Source organism: Lepisosteus oculatus, chromosome 29 (assembly GCF_040954835.1).
Source record: "Lepisosteus oculatus isolate fLepOcu1 chromosome 29, fLepOcu1.hap2, whole genome shotgun sequence".
Taxonomy (NCBI): Eukaryota; Metazoa; Chordata; class Actinopteri; order Semionotiformes; family Lepisosteidae; genus Lepisosteus; species Lepisosteus oculatus.
The window spans coordinates 8,013,155-8,031,819 of NC_090724.1; the positions used below are offsets into that span (position 1 = coordinate 8,013,155).

The 18,665-nt window shown below is 44.7% G+C and overlaps 1 protein-coding gene across 7 annotated transcripts in view; it reads right to left on the reverse strand.

Moving 5' to 3' along the window:
- The window catches only part of celf5a (cugbp, Elav-like family member 5a), a 157,449-nt gene that overhangs the window by 18,923 nt on the left and 119,861 nt on the right, over positions 1 to 18,665 (reverse strand). For 5 of the 7 annotated variants that reach the window (XM_015365640.2, XM_015365641.2, XM_015365642.2 and 2 more), the window contains exons 4-6: positions 8,843 to 8,971; positions 6,782 to 6,861; positions 1,824 to 1,970 (exon numbers count right to left, since the gene is read on the reverse strand). In XM_015365640.2, coding sequence (XP_015221126.1) covers positions 1,824 to 1,970; positions 6,782 to 6,861; positions 8,843 to 8,971 — 356 coding nt within the window. The remainder of the gene's footprint in view (positions 1 to 1,823; positions 1,971 to 6,781; positions 6,862 to 8,842; positions 8,972 to 18,665) is intronic. The other 2 variants (XM_015365638.2, XM_015365639.2) reach the window with 1 other exon arrangement.

Here is an 18,665-nt window from a genome sequence, read left to right on the forward strand (position 1 = left end):
GCTTTGGATAATTTTGCTATTTTGTAAAAGTGCCTGTCTTCCAAGTCCATTGAGATTTGTTCTTGTTTTTCTATTAAAGCTTCGTTTTGTTGAGCCTGTGGTTTCAGGTGCCTTAGCCTGGTGTTTGCTTGCCTACATGAGCACGAAGCTTAAAGCTTTTAGTCTTGATGCAGCCAGTGACCTTCATGTGGCCTTAAAAACTAGAAAAAAAACCCTTTCATTTCCAGCAGTGCTGCTGATGAGGCGTCCTTTACTATGTAAACAGGTCAGCTGATATTTCCACAGGTGGAAACTTGATTGCTCCTTTCTAGCATTTGGCTCACATACTGAATATTGTGTGCTCTACTGTTAGCATAGGTGTTTACAAGAAATGATGTTTAGAGAGGCTGACCAGTGACGAAGGATTTCCTTTGACGGGAAGCTAGATGACCTGGGGACAACCTTGTGGTTTTCTCCTGAACCTCCAAGCAGCAAGTCTGGGGACTTATAGCATCCTGGAGCTTGAACTCCAGAGTATAACAGGTCTTGGGTGGAAGAAGAGAAAACTTCGTCCTCCCCACTTCCCCTAGACCTTTCAAATCTCCCCTGGTGAGGGGCAGGTCTTTTGGCATCGCAGGCCTGACCCCTGCTGGGGTGGGCTTTGCCACTCGGGTTGCTCGGGGCTGACCGAGACGCGGCCCGTTTGAATCCTGGTTGGGCCTGTACTTGTGCGGGACACGGAGAATGCAGGGATCTGGAGCAGATGTGTGTTAGTGAGCCTCTTAAACGGTGGCTGCAGGAATGTTCGTGGGTAGTGTTGGACCACCTTCCTATATTTCCTCCGGCTGCGGTCCAGTGTTGTTTCGCTGGAATTCCCACTAAGGAAAGTGAGAAGTAATGCCCTAACCCACGCAAGCTTGCCGGATCCTGAGCGATTTGACTCGGGAGGACAGCCCCTTCGCGTGTGTCCACCAGAGCGACAGGGGACAGTAAGCCTGACGGCAGCATAAGCAGTCTGTTATGCTGTGTGCATTGTGGGAAGGTAAATAAACGACTGAGGGATGGCCTTAATGGACTCCCTGCAGGCCTCAGCCCGGCAGAACAACTCTCCCGAAAAAATTTGCATCTCTCCATATTTGACTGGGACAGGCTGCATCTCATGAATTCTGATGAAGGCAGGACTTTTATTTGAGTGCTCAGACGTGGTTTTATGCTGCTACATTGGGGATGGTCAATTTGCACATTCAATGCTCAGAGCCCTTCCCTGTGATGTGAAAATTAGGAAAATAGATAAGCCCCCGAGACTCGGATTGCCTCAACAATTAATCTCTGCATTTAAAAAGGAAAAAAACTGTGTGTTTATACAGTTTTGCTTTAGAGAGGAGCTGAGGAATACATCTCTGTCAAAAGGGAGCCTTTGCTGAAATCTCTTTAGCCCCTTTTAGGCAGTACCAATTCTACAAACACGCGGCTATTTTTGGAATAATGACCTGAGTAAGCATCAAATGTAAGCAATGTGTTTCTTTAGACAAAAATAGTCTGCTGTTTGTAAGAAACCACAGTAGGGGGGTGAGGGGGTAGCTTTTCCTTGGAAGTAGAAATTTTGTATATTGCTCTGTGGAAATACCGCTCTGACACAAGGTATAGCTTTTACTAAACACCGAGCAGAGGGTAACATCTGGGTTGGGTTGTATGGTCTTTTCTCCCTGTAGGACCTGATGCAGGACACCTACACAGGAGTCAAGACGTTTCAGTGCAAGTCCACTGCTTCAAGTATCGAAGGACTATACCTGCAGTTGCAGGAAGCCGGGATGCTCAGCAGCGACAGGAGGAGTCACACTCACCGCATGTGCGTAGCTGCTGTAGGTGCTGAAGGGCAGAGCGATGGCCGGGTTGAAGATCCCGAATTGCCCCACCATCTGCTGCATCCTGCGGATAGTCCGCTCCTTGTCCGTGTCGGCAAACTTCACCACCAGGCTGGAGGAGGCGCCCTGCAGGTGGAGGGTGAGAGAGTGAGGACGGGATCGAGCAGAGAGAACGCGCAGGATTGCCATTCTTTCCCCGACGGGACACCGATTGTTGCTTTTCGTTTGCGCTCATGGAGTATTCTCACCCAACGTGTATTCGCAGTCCGTTACGCATCCGCTTTTAATGATGAGATTCTCGGTGCCACGAGCATGAGGTTCCTGTTAAATCCACATTCATCAGTACAACTGTGCTGCCATAAGACAATGTTATTTACATCGGAGCCAATTAGCATCTTAATCTCCCCTCCAGATACTGTGCATCCACATTCCTTCATTCTTGTCAAATCTTTCCAGCATCTTCAGGCAAAAGCCTCAGTAAGTGTTCGTTGCAAATATATTTTGGGATTTGTGTTGGCACCTTGAAAAGCACTACAGTAATATGTGTGTGATTACACAAATATCTTCATATTCTAACAATAAAAAATCTGGTCAGTCTTGACAATACCTCTGCATTGGACTTAATTTAAATTTAAACACAAACTTCAACGTATTTGTTGATTTTTTTTTCTTTTTGAAATGAAAGGAAAATCCTCCGAGCTAGCAGTCAGCCTTCAGCGGCGTCAGCCTGAGTTGTCACAAGCACGCATGCAGTAAAGGGCACGCCCAAAACACCCCCCCCCTCTCCATCAGTCTCCAGCGCAATGTTAAAAGCACCAGCCCCCACGTCATTCATTAGAATTTCAAATGATCTAAAGCAGCACTTGACCTTTCCTGCGGTCTGACTCTGTGCCCCCTGAAACTGCTCAATCGATACCCACAAAGGCCGAAATATTATTCGGATCTGTCAGCGGTGAAAGGTCGTGCGTCAGATGAAATAAGCAGCTCCCTGAAATTGATGGGAATGTGTTGGCTTTTAGTCAGAGAGACCCTTTTGCTGCTGGAGAGGCCAAAAAAAACCTTAATGTCAAGGGTGTGTTTGGTCCCGGGTGGGAGGAGTATCTGAATTGCAATGTATTGGAGTTCTTTCATGCTGCAGAAGTTAGATGAGTTTAACAGGTTGCCTGGGTTGCTTACAGGTAGGTAGTAAGGTGGCAGATGAATGCATTTTTTTTTCTTCTTCACTGGTCTGTCTCAAACACAACCCAGCCTATACCTCCTTTGAGCTGTGCCATGACCTTAGTGTGACCCCAGCACCGTGTCAGACAGACCATGCTGTAGTACGCAGGCAACGCGTTATTAACCAGGAGCTAAAAACATGTGCACGTGTGCACCATCACAAAGACCATGGACCTTAATAGATGCTGTCTTCTAACAGGCTTGGCTGCCTTGTGTGCTCCTGCACTGAAGCAGGATGTTGGAAGCCCACTATCTGGTTTTGGAAGTGACTCCTCCGAAGGTTTTCAGGGTCTGTAGCAAATCTGTTTTAAGGGAGCTCAAGAATAATAGAAACTTTCAGTGCATCTCCAGTCTCCCAGTGACTGTAACATGCTGCTCTTGCTTAAAAGCATGCAGAATTCGGCCATTGTGTGCACCTCTTAATAAGGGTGCTGGATAAACCAAAAGCCTTGGGACTCCTAGCTGGTTTGATAGTGAGGCTTCCATGAGTTTGCCTGGATCTTCTCTGTTCCATGGGAGAGCTGGAATGTGTTATCTGAAGGTATTAAGTTGTCTGACTGCCTGAGGTCTAATACAACTTATTTCCCATTGATGCAGTCTGGAGTCTGGATGCATATGTTAATGCTGTTAATTGCTACCGTTATGTGAGTGCAATGTAAAGGGACCATATTGCCTTGGATCCTGAACACTGTAATCTTCCTGATAGCCTGACAGTTCAGGCCCCTGAAATGCTTCTCTTGTGACATCTGCTGTTCCCTGTGGACGTTAAAGGAGGGCTTTATTTATATCATTTCACTATTTTATTTTCATATTTGTCAAATATTTGTTGCCTTATGAAAAGAGAGAACCAAAGCACCGAAGACAAAGTGGTTGTTGCACAGACATGCGCACGTGGATCAAGAAGCTCGTGTGCCTCTTTCTAGGACGGATTCTTGTGTGTATTTTTGTGTATACAAGAGGCACTCTCAGGAAGAACTTTGTCTTATTTTGCTTGGTTCTCTTCCTCTCTTGCTGTTTGACAAGCTCAACGTCGGCTCTTGCAGGAAACGACTCCGCTAAGGAATGTGCGCAAGTTGGGTTGCGAGAAGGGAATTTGTGTTGCATGGAATTCTGAAGCCCACAAAGAGTGGAGTCGGGAAGCACACACAGCCTCCCTGTCACCGGTACACTCTTTATCTCTTTCTCCTTCTCTTCACTCCATTGTGAGGATCCGGAAGGTGCACAGAGCCAGAAGATACAACAGGAGGCAACCAAGGGTCAAAGACTCACACATGGATAGAAACCAAGTGCTCTGGGCATTTTTGATCTCAGTCTCCCAAGTCATTCGGGTTGCTCTGCGTTCATTTGGATGCACCCATTTGCATTAAAGAGACAGGAATAAAAGGTTCCGTTTGTGAAAGGAAAAAAAAAAAGATTCAGGTCTTTGTCAAGTGAAGGAACCAGGTAGCCCACAACTTATGCTGGAAAATTTCAGAAATTGAGCCTGGTATGTGCTCATCAAATGTCTGGCGCATGAATAGGCTTCCTGCTTGTGAGCGTATTGAAAATTTGCTCTGGCTTGGTGCTCCTGAACATCTCAAAACTACGTGAAAGTTTTTTAAGCCTCCGTTGTTTTCTCAATCATAAATCAGGAACATACAGTATCATTCTAGCAACCTAGACTACGGTGACCTGGCTGTGTGAGAACACTCTGCTTATAAGTAGCTTCAATGACAACAGCTCAGAATAGCTCCGCCAGCAGCTGAGGAGTGGATGTTAAGGGTGTTACAGTTTGCTTTGCTTTGTTCCAGGAACGGAGTGTTTTTGAAAACTCTGTTAGAAGGTTCTGGGGTTTGATTTTCTTATTTATTCATGCTTCCCCTCCCCCCCCTGCACGATATTGTTAGTGTTTTACAATTTAATGATGTACGTTGCCTTAAGGCTGCATCAAATAGAAACGAAAATATCTTAATAAACTGCACTGTGTGTGAGTGGAAGAACAGATTAATTCATTAGAGAAAGTCTGTTTATCATGTAAATTGCTTGGTCTCTGGGCCTTTGGGGCGAAACTGTGCGAGTGCTTGGCAAATCATAAGTAAAAATAAAAGTTATAATCTTGTGAATGAGGGGACGTCCTAAAATATCACAATCGAGCCTCCTTAAAAAAAATAATAAAGCTCTGTTCCTAAATGGAGACGCGCACAGATTCCAGGATGAGGAAGAAAGGTTCATGGAGGTGGCCGGGCTCGCTGGCGGGTCACTGGTCCTGTGCCCGAATCCCTGTTCCCGGTCATCCTGTCCCGGAGCCGCCTCGTGCGCCCCCTGGGGTCGGGGCAGCTCGCTCTCCAGCCGTGGCCCCGGTTTGTAGCCCCGCCGCGGGCGCTGGCAGGCCGCCGCCCAGAGGCGGGCCCTAATGGCCGCCGGCAGGAGCCGCGGTGCCGGAATGGATGGTCGGCCGCGCCTGGAGATGCGACCCATCGCCCCCCTGCATAAAAATTGCACACTTACGCTGACCGAGCCCCTGAGGTGGAAAATAAGATCCGTCAGCGAGGCAGTGACCCGCGAACATGGTTTATGAGCACAGGCGAGGGAGGCATGTGTGCAAGAGTCCAGGCACACAGTATGTGCACTGACTCCAGCGAGCAGTTCTCTTTACCTATGGACCCCGGCGCAGCTGCTGTAGATGTATTGTATTCTCCCTGAAAGTTTGCTGCCGAACACTGTGACGTTTTTTGGTTTGACCTTGTGCACGCCCCGTCCTTTATGAGTCCAGTGTCGCGTCCGATTTGGTCTGTATTTAAAAAATAATTTATTTTCATTTTTTTATTTATTTTTCTGTTTTGTCCTTTTCACCCAGTCCTCCAAGCAAACTGTGATCTCTGCAAGTGAGTACCTATGGTACACGCTCTATAAAGCTGTGTGTAGTTCTATGTAGTATGTGGCACATAAATAAGAGGTTATAGGATCTTTATCTCATGCAAGATTGAGAATAGAATGCAAAGAGATGTAGGAGTGTGGAACAGACTTCTTTAAAGAAATGGCTGGACAATATTTTAGTGTACTTGTATGCTAAAACTACTAAATGCCTTTCTTATGTTCCAATATACGGTCTTTCAATCCTATCAAGGACGTGGTCAGTTGCAGTTGCCCAGATTGAATGCTAATTAAAACTGCCATTGTACAGCTGCCAACCACAGAACGCTAATATAACCACTTCAAGGCATTTAGCAATGAATGCCTACATGAAGCAGAATGAATAATAATCAGTGTTTAGTCATTGTGAACGTATTGTTGTGAGCACGGGATTATAGCGGGGCTCTTCACTACAGCGCCGCGCGTTGAGGGAACTGATGGAGACCTCGTCGTGGGCAGTAAGCGCCGCTGCGCTTGAACACCACAGCTTAAATCAAAGTGCCATAAGATTTCCCTATCAATACACAAGACAGGAAGCTGCACATGAACTCTCACTCCACATGCACACCCCCCTCCCTCCTTGCCCCCCAGTCTTCTCCCCTTTCCCCCTCCTTCCCTTTCTGCCTTGCACTTCCTCCTCCTCCTCCTCTCCCTTCTCCGCCGCATGTGTGCGCACACAAATGAATAATTCACCGGCGACGTGGCGAAAGGTGAAGTAAACAGGTCTGGCGCTAATCTCTCCCGAGACGGAAAGAAAGGAGGGAGAGGGGGAGCGAGAGCCCAGCCTTCCTGGCGGTGCGAGTCGCGGAGGGGGGGGGGGGACTCACCGGCATGGTCTGGCTGCCGTGGAGAGCGCTGATGGCCGCCTGCGCCTCGGCGTGCGTGGAGAACTTGACGAAGGCGCAGCCTGCAAGACGGAGAGAGACGGGATGAGAAAATTCAGAAATATTTGGGCCGTTCTGCCCCGTCTGCCATCTCAGGTAGCTCCTTGGGCACCCTCAGTGATATGGTTCAGATCCCTAGGTGCTTTCTTAAGGATTTTCAGTCACACTCCCTTTAATTGCCCTCTAAACCACCGGATGTTTAAAATGGAACAGGTGAAGGTTTTATTCCACGCTGAAAGGAAGAGAAAAAAGACCCAAGGTTTTGGCTGTGGAGCCTTCGTCAGGTTTGTCTTCAGGTGTGTCGCACAAGGCTCCACAGCCAAAACCTTGGGTCTTTTTTCTCTTCCTTTCAGCGTGGAATAAACCTTCACCTGTTCCTTTGCAGCCTGCGCATGCTGACGCAGCTCCCTACTGGAACTTCTTCAAGATATAGGAAATGACACAAAAGAAGTGCCAAGTGTAAAAAAAAAAGGTGATGCGTTTCACTGTGTGGTGGTTCAGTACCGGTTCCTGTGCCTGCTGAAGAAGACGTCTCACCTGAACATCAGAGATTTAGGACGCATGACTTTGAATCAGTTGTGCTGCATGGTGATTGTCGGTATGTGTTGATCTAACTGTGTATGCTGACAGTGAGGAAACTATGTATTAATGTATGTCAGTGTATCTTTATTTCTTTAAGTGGAACTGTAGAATAAGGCATTGGCTATAGAGTACTGTAAGAATTCACATATAAAATCAAGTAATGTCAAAGGCAGTCAGTTGTAATGTGGTGTTACACCAGAGCATTATGCAGTACCTCCTTTTAAATGGAAAAAAACAGCTCTTGTGGAGTTTGTATGTTCACTCTGGCTTTTCCCCAGGTGTTCTGGCTTCCACCCAAAGACATACAAATTAGGCTTCATTGGCTGCACCTAGTTCTCCCTCCAGGGTTTATCCCCAGTGAGGAAAACACCTGGGCTTCCCAGCTCAGTGTGTGCCCTTCAGCAGAGTGGTGCTTCAAACCTGCTCTGCTTCTGGGACTACGCACACAGCTTGCGTGCGCTGGAATACAGGCTGTAAACTGGCTTCTCCTATAGCTTTAGTGTGTCACAGTCTTCTCTTAATAAAGCGCTGGGAGCTGCTGTGGTCCAGGCTTGACTATTGGGGATTCAGAGGGTGGGCGTGTATTGCAGCATGCTCACACCAGAGTATTGGAAAGTATGTTGAATTGGTCAGCTGGGTGGTGGGGAAGTGCTGCTCTACAAAACTAAAACTTTTTTTTGTTGTTGAAAAAACGGCTGTGGAAAAGGAGCCTCCTAAAAAAGCGGCTTGGAGTTTTTTTGGAGTGGGAGGGGCTCAGAATGTGTCAGTGCGCCTTCTCTCAAGCCGTGACGTCCCTGTTGTCGTCTTGGCACGCAGGTGGCTGGCCAGGAAGGACTGCGTTGATTCGGCTTTGTAAAGGCGGTGGAGTGTCGTTATAAAAACCGTGTCTGCCAGCACAGACCAGGGATTTGCCTGGTGCAGGCCAACGCATGGAAAACATGTTCCCCCTGTGCGCTGCAGTGTTGTCAGAGTATGTTGTGCAGACAGGCTGCAGTACAAATTAGATTGAAGCCCTATTGCAGTAACCTTGTGCTTCCAGGGCTCTCTTTCTGCCTGGGCGTGAGGTACAATAACTACGGCCACTAAAAGACTCCGTTGCTTGAATAATGTTTAGAGCAGATTTCTATCCTGTTCTTATGAAATGTTGCAGAAATCAAATTCCTTATGAAGTTTTATAGGCTGTATGAGGACTATAAGGAAAACCAAGAAAAGGGATGAACAGGGGTTCCCAAAGTTGCCCAGCCTATAAAGACACACATCAAGAGCAGACGTCAGGCTCCGTCGTCTGGGAAACACAGGTTTGAGTCTGTGCTGTTTCACCAGCTGCGACCGGGACGCGCCAGGTCTACACACGACAGCTTAGCGGAGGGTGAAAGCACTTCCTACTCCGTTTCAGCACCCGGGGAATGTAAAGCCCCTCACCTTTGCTGTTTCCGTCAGGGCCTCTTAGCACAGTGCACTCTTCGATGACTCCATAGGGCTCAAAGAGGCGGTACACGTCCTCCTCCGTCTGCTGTTTGTTCAGCATCCCCACAAACAGCTTCCTGTCTTCTGGAACAAAAAACGGAGAAGGGGTTAAATTGGTAAACTTCTGTCTCGCCCCCCCCTCCCTGCTTCTGCCTCAGCGCAGGAAAAAAAACAAGTCCAGCTGCCCCGAGTTCTTTTTTGCACTGGTTAATTCCCAAATCACCTGCCTCTTGTTTTGTTGATGGAATGTTTTAAAACGGAACCGTCTAGGATGAGAGGAACGACTTTTTAGAGGTTTTTAGAATACGATGGCGTTCGCCCAGCAGGGCGCGCGCACTTCAGTGCAGGGGGAGCCTGGGGTGCTCAGTGAGTCAGGGTTGTGCGGCTCAGCCCCAGAGAGAAGGGGTGACTGGGCCGCGCTGCCCCTTCGCCCTTCGGGAAAGAGTGATCTCTAATCGACAGGGAGCATCCGGCCTCCTGGCAAGGCCACTACTCCTTCACTGGAGGAAGGAGTAAACAGAGGCATCCTCTTTCACCGGCTCTTCTGCTCCCACGTCCGCGTGTGTGTTTCCTGAGAGGCCCTGCGACACTCGGTGTCCTGTGGCTTGGGTCCGGCAGTGTTCCGTGGGACACAGGTTGTTACGACATCAAGCCGAAATTGTGCCGGATTTACGAGTCAGGGTGAAAGTATATAATTTACACATGTGTGTATACGTGTACGCCAATCAGTTGGCAGCGAGACCGGTGTGAAACACACAGCTATTTTTTTTCTCTTGAGACAACAGATTTTTTTCTGTTTATTCTTTTTGAAAAGAATTAAAGGGGCTGGCCGTCCCTGTCGTTGATCTTTATTGCCCGCGTCCTTTTGCTTTTGAGACGCCGGTAGCTTGGCTCTCTCGCCCAGGGGCTGGCTGTGACCCTGGCCCGCTGATATCTATATTATTGCCGTGTGGCTCCTGGTCGCGGGGCCCTGGCTGGCTCCCCCTCTCTGCGGCCGGTGATGCACTTTTAAAATAATCGCAAGTGTCAGAGCTCTGTCTCAGGAGAAGCAGCCCCGCGAAGACTCTTTATTGTTAGTGGCAGAATCAGAGGGTATGTATCAAAATAAAAGCAATTCAATGTGACATCTGTCACGGTGGATTGGAGAGCATTTATCTGCAAAAGGAATCCGCTGAACTGGAAAATAAAAGGCCAGGACAGTCCTTCCTTGAGCTGGGTGGTGTTGGTGTGTGTGTGTACGTGTGTCGGGGGGGATGGGGGGTGTGGTGGCAGTAGTTGCAGGGCTGGAGGAGACTCCAAACCTCATGGAAATCCACACAAGAACTTAGTGTGCGCTCCCATGATTTGCCTATTTATAACATTGTGCAGTCAGCCCTTCAAATAAAGCAGGAATCCTTCTGTTTATCAGTGCAAAACGGCCTTTTTGTCTGACTTGACATCAAGTGAAATGCATGCAGTTCTGCATTTCAATCTGAACCCCTGCAGCCTGTCTGTACTGTGTCTCTTCAGCTCCACATACCCCTGGCTATTGGCTGAAAACCCGCAGAGAGTTATACCTTGAGTTCCCAATGCGTTTACAGCACCTACAAAAACTGCAGTTTAACTCCTCCTGTAGAGGTAATTTAAATACAAAAATGCAGGAATAGATGTCCATGAAAAATGCATTTCTTTGAAAAGCTTACTCTGTGGTCTGTGAGGCTGTCATTTATTTACACAAATATATTTTTCTAAAAATATATTGTGAGAGGAAGTGCATGCTGTCGATGTTCATTTTTGAATTTAAGAAAAGGCCCAGGCAAGGGAGAAGAGACACAACTGTTCACCGCCAGGCCTGTATAGTTTCAGAACAGCAACTGGGCTGTTTTTCCACCAGGAAGAAATGGAGCAAGTTTCTGATCAGAAAAGCGGAGGGTATTTTCAGAAACGGATCTAACCGTGCGTTAAAATTTCTCCCTAAGCTTAGTCTTTTACTTTCGCCACGCTTTTTATTCCTTGCTCAAAAAACAAGGCAGCACCTCAGGACATTGCTGTGACTTTTGATTTACAAGAAACATTTGCATAATGCGTAGTTCCCTTAATATGTGAACACGCTCTCACAGTACACACACTCATAAATAACTAAACATTTCTAGGGGAAGCCCCAGTCGACTCGGACTTGATCACGCTGAGTCTAAGACCCGCATTTCTAAATCATTAGGAAGAAGGAGAGTGGTAATGTTGCTATTTAAATCTCTCCCGCACTATGAAAAGACTGTCCCATTGCAACAGGACTCGCTTTTTATTTATTAACTGTATTGACTGACTTTAATGTGCTGTTTGTGGATTACAGTATCCCTGCTGGGAGTCTTGAACGTGCAATTACCGGCTGCAGGCTGGTTACTGCGCAATCTGCTTTCTGAAAAAGCTGTGTGCTGAAGCGCAGGAAACTAATTGAATATACTGGTATGTGTCTAGTTCTTAGTGGAGACACCCCGAGTAAACAGATTTTGTTTCTGTGTTGACTCTAGCATAGATTTTCAAACTAAACAGACTACACTTGCCTTTTTAAATTTAAAAGCGCCAGGTTGATATGAGCGCATGAAGAAGAACAGTAAAAGGTACCGAACAGTGATATGTCCTTTTGTGTGTGGGAGCTGCTGTTCTGTGCCAAAAAGTTTAAATATGGACCGTTTTTTTCACTATAGGTTATGGAGAAGACTATCCAACATGTAGTCCTTCTAGCCCACTGTACTAGAAGGTTTATGGTAATACAACCAGCAACTTAATTTATAGATTAATCCTGCAAGTTGTTAATTAAGTAAAAGACCAGTGTGGTATAAACTGTTAAAAAGGAGGAGATATGTAATGGTTTAAAACCCCTGCTGCACAGTGCAACAGGAATCCAATTTGTTTTACATTTGTTAAAAAGCTGACCCATTTTTTAAACCGTAATACAATTCTTCAGGAGAATGACCTGTAAGAGTTGCAGGCTGAACAACTCTTTTGGGTTTGAGAATTTATTTTTTTACTCATACTTGGGACGGTGCTTTATTTCAATATTTTATGCACAGGATCGACCGGGATCCTGTGAGACCGACTGCATTAATAATAAGTACATGAAAAACAGACAGAAAGGATTCAATACAGTTAAATTCCCCCCCACCCCCCCACCTCCCAACACTGCCCTGTCATGTAGCTTGAGATGTTACCACATAAACACATTTCTGTTTTACCCTGAAATACTGGATCAGAAAAATGAATTTCTCCTGCGTTTCACACACTCATTTTGTTTTGCAGGCTCAGAAATGAATAAAAATATATCTGCAAACAGCAATGACCGTGGGCCAAGCTGCCCTGCAGTACGTACCTCTGCTTCCCTGGGAAGATTTATGAGTACAGCTCTCTACCCAAGATAAACACAGCAAGATATGAAAATGGATCGTAGCTGAAATTTGATTGGCTCTTACTGGCCATATTTTGAGGAAATATGGAAAACAGGTCAGCCAAGGTTATGTTTTCACAGTTTTGCATCAGTCATCATTACTATTTCACAGAAGGCAGTGTTTTAGTCTTTTCAGAAAATCCATTGTGACCACCAAAACTTTTGTCCTACAACATCCCATAATCTTCTCCCGACCTGCAAAACTTCATGAGAAGCGTTGCACTCAAGAGGATGCCATTTGGCCCATCAAACCCCTTTATTTCCTAGTAGCTAATTGGTCGGAGGATAACTAATAAACTAATTCTTAAAGATAAGGTATTTCCATCAACAGCTCTACTGGGTTAGCTTATTCCAGGCTCATAGATCTCATGAGTTGGTTTTTTTAATGAACATTTGAAAAGTGGTCAGAATAATGAATACTTGAAATCGGAGGTCATGTGCAAGGAATTTTAACATTTATAAGTTCCTGTGCATGTTCAATGGTTACTGTGATGGTATCTGCACTCCATAAGGCATTATAAGATTTTTGTTTTCCATCTTGGGGAAGAGTACAACATCACATTTAGAGACATTTCAGATGAATTCTGCTATGGACACTGTATCAGATTGGCCCTTGCTGCTTTATGTAGATTTATCAGTCTATTCTACCACAGATAAATGCAGCTATATATACTGTACATATACTGTATACATACAAATTGACCATAACTTAAATTTGATTGGTTCTTGGTTGCCATGTTTTATTATGTAGCTGCTGGTCTCAAACAAAATTAATAGCTTTTCCAAGGTAATGCTTATAAAGTCTGGCTTCGTTCAGTTTCAGCGAAGATGACGTTTGAATATTTTTTACAGCTCAGTAACAAACCAGACTGCATTGTAGCCTACTGTATATCTTTTGAACAGAGCTTATTCTATGGAATAGGGGTAGTCTGTGACCCAGCATGATTTGTTCAAGTCCATAATTATGAAAAGTAAACTGTGACCTATGATTTTATTCTTGCTGTACCTATTTCCCATAGGCCTCCACAGTGGGATGAGGTTTTGTGAGTTTTCTGTCCAGTGGAGTTTGACCAGCCAGTTTCTGTGCACTGGTCAGTGTGTCACAGCTTGGCACGAGAACTCCAGGACAGAGCAGCTCCAGCCAGAGAGACCAGCTTAAGCCTCTCGGTCATCGTGGAACGTCATGCTGTTTCCGAAGCCCAGGGGCATTTCGTGAATGGAATCGCAGATTTGACTTTTATGAAGAGAGAGCGGGCCGTCTTTGACTGCCATTTAAAATTTTCCGTGACAATAAATAATTTCCAAAACTTGTTTTAAAAACCAGATGTATCTATATCTGCAATTCCGTGTATCTGTAACAGGATGAAATCCAACGAAGGTGTAACGTCTTGTCCAACAGAAAAGGCATCGTGTTTGACTTTTTTGTTTGGCAGAATAGGACTTTTGATAGTAACAATAGTTTTCCACAACAAATGTGTTGCTTGACCCCATAATAGGCTGTATTACTGACCGTGAGATGATATTGAGCCTTTCACATTAAAGACAAATTATCCTGAGCTCCTCAGTTAAATTGCTGTGATCTTTACAGGTGATGTGTTTTGTGATGAGCTGTGTGAGCAAACATGCATCTCATTCGCCTCTTCACATTAACAAGTGTGTGAGAGAGGGAGAGGAGGGTTGCCATGACAACGCTCTATACAGCAGCCTGTCAGTCATCTGTCAGTGAGGGTGGGGGTGGGGGTAGCGAGGGGGGGGGTCAGTTCTCCATCTGTTTGGTGAGTTATGGTGTAAATAGAATTGATTTTGCTGTCAGCTGCAGAGATGAGGACAAATTATTAACAATATTAGATGACTGATAAAAAATACATTTTTTTAAAAGAATACAGTGCAGGACCCAAAATGGAAATCACAAGCTTGTTTTCTTGTATGGGGAGATGGATGGGGTTCACGTTGTCCATTGTATAAAACACATTTTCTGTAGAAATATGAGATTTGGAATGATGCAGTTTAACGCCGTGTTTAGTACCCCATGAAATAAAAAAACATCACAAAATGAAGTATAGTATACAGGTATGTACAAGAGGGCTCAATCACAATGAACCAGTTTCATTGTTTAGTGACTGCAATAATATGAACACATACATGACTAAGTATTGAGTAATCATATCTTTGGAATGTCATCAATTGGAATATTATTCTAGTGTAGTCTGAGCTCACAGAGTGAAGATGTACTTGGCAGTCTATCCATATGACAACGCTGCCAGAATTACCTTGGAATTGTTGCTGTTTTAGGTTATCTGAATGGAGTGCAGTTTGAACACTGGTAGATATGACCATTTACTTGTAACAAGATTTTTGAGGCTTAATGTTTGCACTGTGGTAAAAGAAGAACCTTAAAATGGGTCGAGATCCAGATCATTGTAAAAGCTCTAAAAGACTAGGGGGTTTTCAGTACCATTTCAGCACAACCATCGTTTCTAGAACTTTACAGAATTGAAGGCCTGAAGGCAACCTAGTCTGACCTTAGCACTTCAGAGTTGGCATCTTTTTAAGAATTGTGTAGGCACTCCTTAATCATCACATTGAACACCATTAATAACCTCCTTTACTATGGAGTCCCTTGGGATCTCCGGGTTTAGCTCTGTGCATTTGACTCTGCAAAATGTAACCATCTTCTACCACTTTGTCGTCAAGCTGTGAACACACTGGTGCACGGCTGCCCTGCATCCCCACCCAGCCTGACAAGACAGAGGGACCTTTCTAACTGTTGCATCACCTCTGAAAAAAGTGTTTTACTGAACCAAAGTCATGCAGGAGCACAACAGTCATTTGGGGATTGCTTTCAGTTGGCATGATATTGCAGGATATTGCAGTTAGATGATTGGCAGGGTGATCAAACGTTTCTTGCTGCTAGCATTGGAGGTGTGCTCTGAAGCTGAGGAGAAAACACTCTTGCGAGAGCTAAGAAATCTAAAATGATTTTTTTTTCCATGTTTTAACTCATGTTTGTCTGTTCTCCTGCTAGTAAAAGCAAGACACTGAACATGTAATTCTTCAGCACCTGAAGTTGCTTCAGGCCTCCTGCACTATAAACAGGGTTACAAATGCTGTGCAAGACAAGTCTTATTTCTATTCCTGAAAAAATACCTGCTTATCATATAAAAGTATCTACATCTGACACAGTATTGCACTTCCCTTTATATTATCCTCAGCAGTAATGGTATTGCTGTGATTTTGCCAGCCTAGTTTTATAGATTTTTGGTTTTATGTGTCACTATATTGGTATATCCTGGCCCGACTTTGGATTTTAGCGACTAGTAACAACGTTCCTGCAATGTTAATGCAGTGCCATAGAGCCATCCTTGTTCTTAATTATCTACTCTTCCGTCTGTCGGCTCTGATTCATGAGGAGAGCTGCGGACACTCCCTCTAACACCAGCCCGGATGCCTCCCGCCTCCAGTGTGCTCCTCACTGCTTACCTTGTGCTGATCTTGGAGGCTAATGAGTTACCTTCATGCAGCAGTTCCTCTCAAGTAATTATCTTTTTTAGGAGAGAACTGGTTGCAGCAGACACGCTAAACTTTGTTAAAGTGGCTGCCCAAACACAGTGCACAGTCATGTACATCTTGCACATACTGTAGCACCTCCGTTAAAGAAGTAGTTGGGACTGCCTGCATTTTGCTACCATTTCAGTGATTTTGAAAGTGCAATAAGTTAAACAATTGGTTTACCTACAGGATTTGTTTTTATTTTACATAGCAACTTCTAACGGTAATCACTTTCTAAAGCAGGACTGCACACAGTGCAGCATACTGTAACATAGTTTAACAAGATTGCACAGCAATACAGAAAGCAAGCGTACTTTGGTAGTGAAGTCTTTGTGAGCCTTATTTTGCAGATTTAAAAGATCCACAGTTTAAGGGGGCAGCCACCATTGAAGATGTATTTTCCTTTTAACTTTTGAACACTTGCATCGCTGTAAAATTTAATTTCCCACAGCACAGTGCAGCCCAGTGGGCATTCACTCTGTGACCTCCTCCCCCCACACACACACAGTGATAGTGAATGAGGAGGAAAACGACAGATGTGAAGGTGAGAGGTGTGAAAAGGAAAGGCGACACAAAGGGAGAAAGACAGCAAAGAAAGAGGACAGTGTCGAGAGAGATGAGACAGGCAGAGATGTGAGAAAGCTTGAGAGGATCAGTGTTTCAAGCCCACATTTGTCAGCACAGCCTTGTGTGGGAGAGAAGTGAGGCAGACTCCTGCTGGAATGGGAGGATGGGAAGGCCAGCCTCCCATACTGTTTAAATCCAACTGTTTCACATGTGGGAGGCTGGGTGAGTAGGCAGTTTATACCACAATACCTCTAAGGCCTTACTGGATATGGGGTACGTGTACTACATATATCTGTAATCAAAGGAGTTGCTTTTTAGACCGATTGCTTAATCCTTACTTGTATAAAAATCCCTGCTTCTTGCTGCACTTCCATTCTACACACTGTACCATTTGACACTTCTATGTAAATTTACCATATATTGATTAAATCTAAAGTGCTCTCCCAAAAATAAATTTAAGCTTTTATTGTACAATGTCAACAAAACACAGTTAAGATTTCTTTGACTTGCAAAAGTGTACTTTTCATGTGCATTGGGACGATCTGACTTCAGGACATGGGTTCCTGTATGGAGACAGGAGGCATGGCATTTTAGTAATGGCAAGAAAGGAGGAGGGGTCTTAACCATGATGTCAAGGCCAGGTCTAGTCTGAATTATTATACAGTCATTCCCATTGCCTTTGAGTTACACCCTATGTGTGATCCCTGACCAACTTAAAAGAACTGGTCACAAAATGAAAAGGACACGTAATACTGCCCTGTGCAAATGGTACTATACTGTGTATTCAGATCCTTTCAGTTATCAGGACTGGTTCTTTAGAAATTCTGTGTACACAGCATGCAAATTATTCCTTCTTCTTCCTTTTTTGTACTGCACAAGCTGTTCTGTAATACATCATATTACAGCCCAGTTCCTATTACAGTACTTACATCATAGATCAAAACCACTAATGAATTTCAACTGTAGGAACTTTTACAGACCAATATCATTGCTGATTTACAGCGGTGCGCATTAAAGACTAGTCTCACTTCTGAAACAAACTGCAATGTAGTACGTTATATATAAACCAACTTTACTCCTGAATTACGATATGGTACATTGTTGACAGATATCACTACGGAACTACAGTACAGTACTTTACAGACCAGCATTTTTACTGGAGCACAGCTGTTGTACAGTAGACTTTTGATATCAGAAAACCAAAATTGCTTCTGCAGCACAGAAAATAATAGATCAGCATCATTATTGATTTGAGAGCTCAATAGATACATTATAGACCAATATCTCAAATTAATTAGAATGGCATCATAGATCAATATTATAAGCGTATTATGCTAACAAAAATTATTTGGTTGTCATTACAGGATTATAAGGATAAAATTTACTCCGTCTCTCTCAGTTATTATCGTACTGTTAAATGTATTATATCAGGGACTTTTATATCAAGACATTTCATGTGAAATCTGGAAATACATGCTTCCGTATATTGAAATTATCCGGGTTTGCACATCAAAATGTAGGAAGCGTTTCTGGAGGCCACAGAGCATGCAGACGCCATGTGTACGGAGGGGTAGTAGACCAGCCTCCAAAGGGTTAAGATGCATTACGGCCTGAATCCCCTGGATCAAACCCAGGCTGAGGGGGGCTGTAAATCACTGTGGTTTAGTGGCGCTCCGGGACGTGCTGAGCTGTGCTGTCACTGCGAGAGGAGAAATGGAAACGCTTGCACCGAACAGGGAGTGGGCACAAGGGGGTGGAAGAACAGCAGTTCTGTCTGATTAATTTTGTTCAGCAGGAAGCATGTGCTACAATTTGGACTTTGAGGCCATGGTTGGGGGTAGGGATCTTTGCTTGTTTCTGGTTCAGCTATAATTGTGTGTAGAGTTTTTCTCCTTTTGGCTTTTCTGGGCTGTGCTGTGTTGCCTTGCACATGTTGGTATATGCAGTCACTTCCATTCAATCTGTGGTGCCCATTACTTTGCAGAGAAGAACGCTGGGAAAAAAAAACTGCACTGTACCTGCCACAGCACGGCTGACAGGTCTGTATGATTTCACCCTGTGTGCTATAAACATTGCTATTCTAAATTGCAATCAATTTCCCTGTGGACCAATTAGGAAGGATGGCTTTCCTACGGGGCTCTCCTAAATGTTTTCCTCTTGTTGTTTGCAGTCACGGTCTGTCTTTTTTCATTCTAAGAACTTTTGTCCGGAGTAAGACTTTCGTGAACCGTTGCCTGGGGT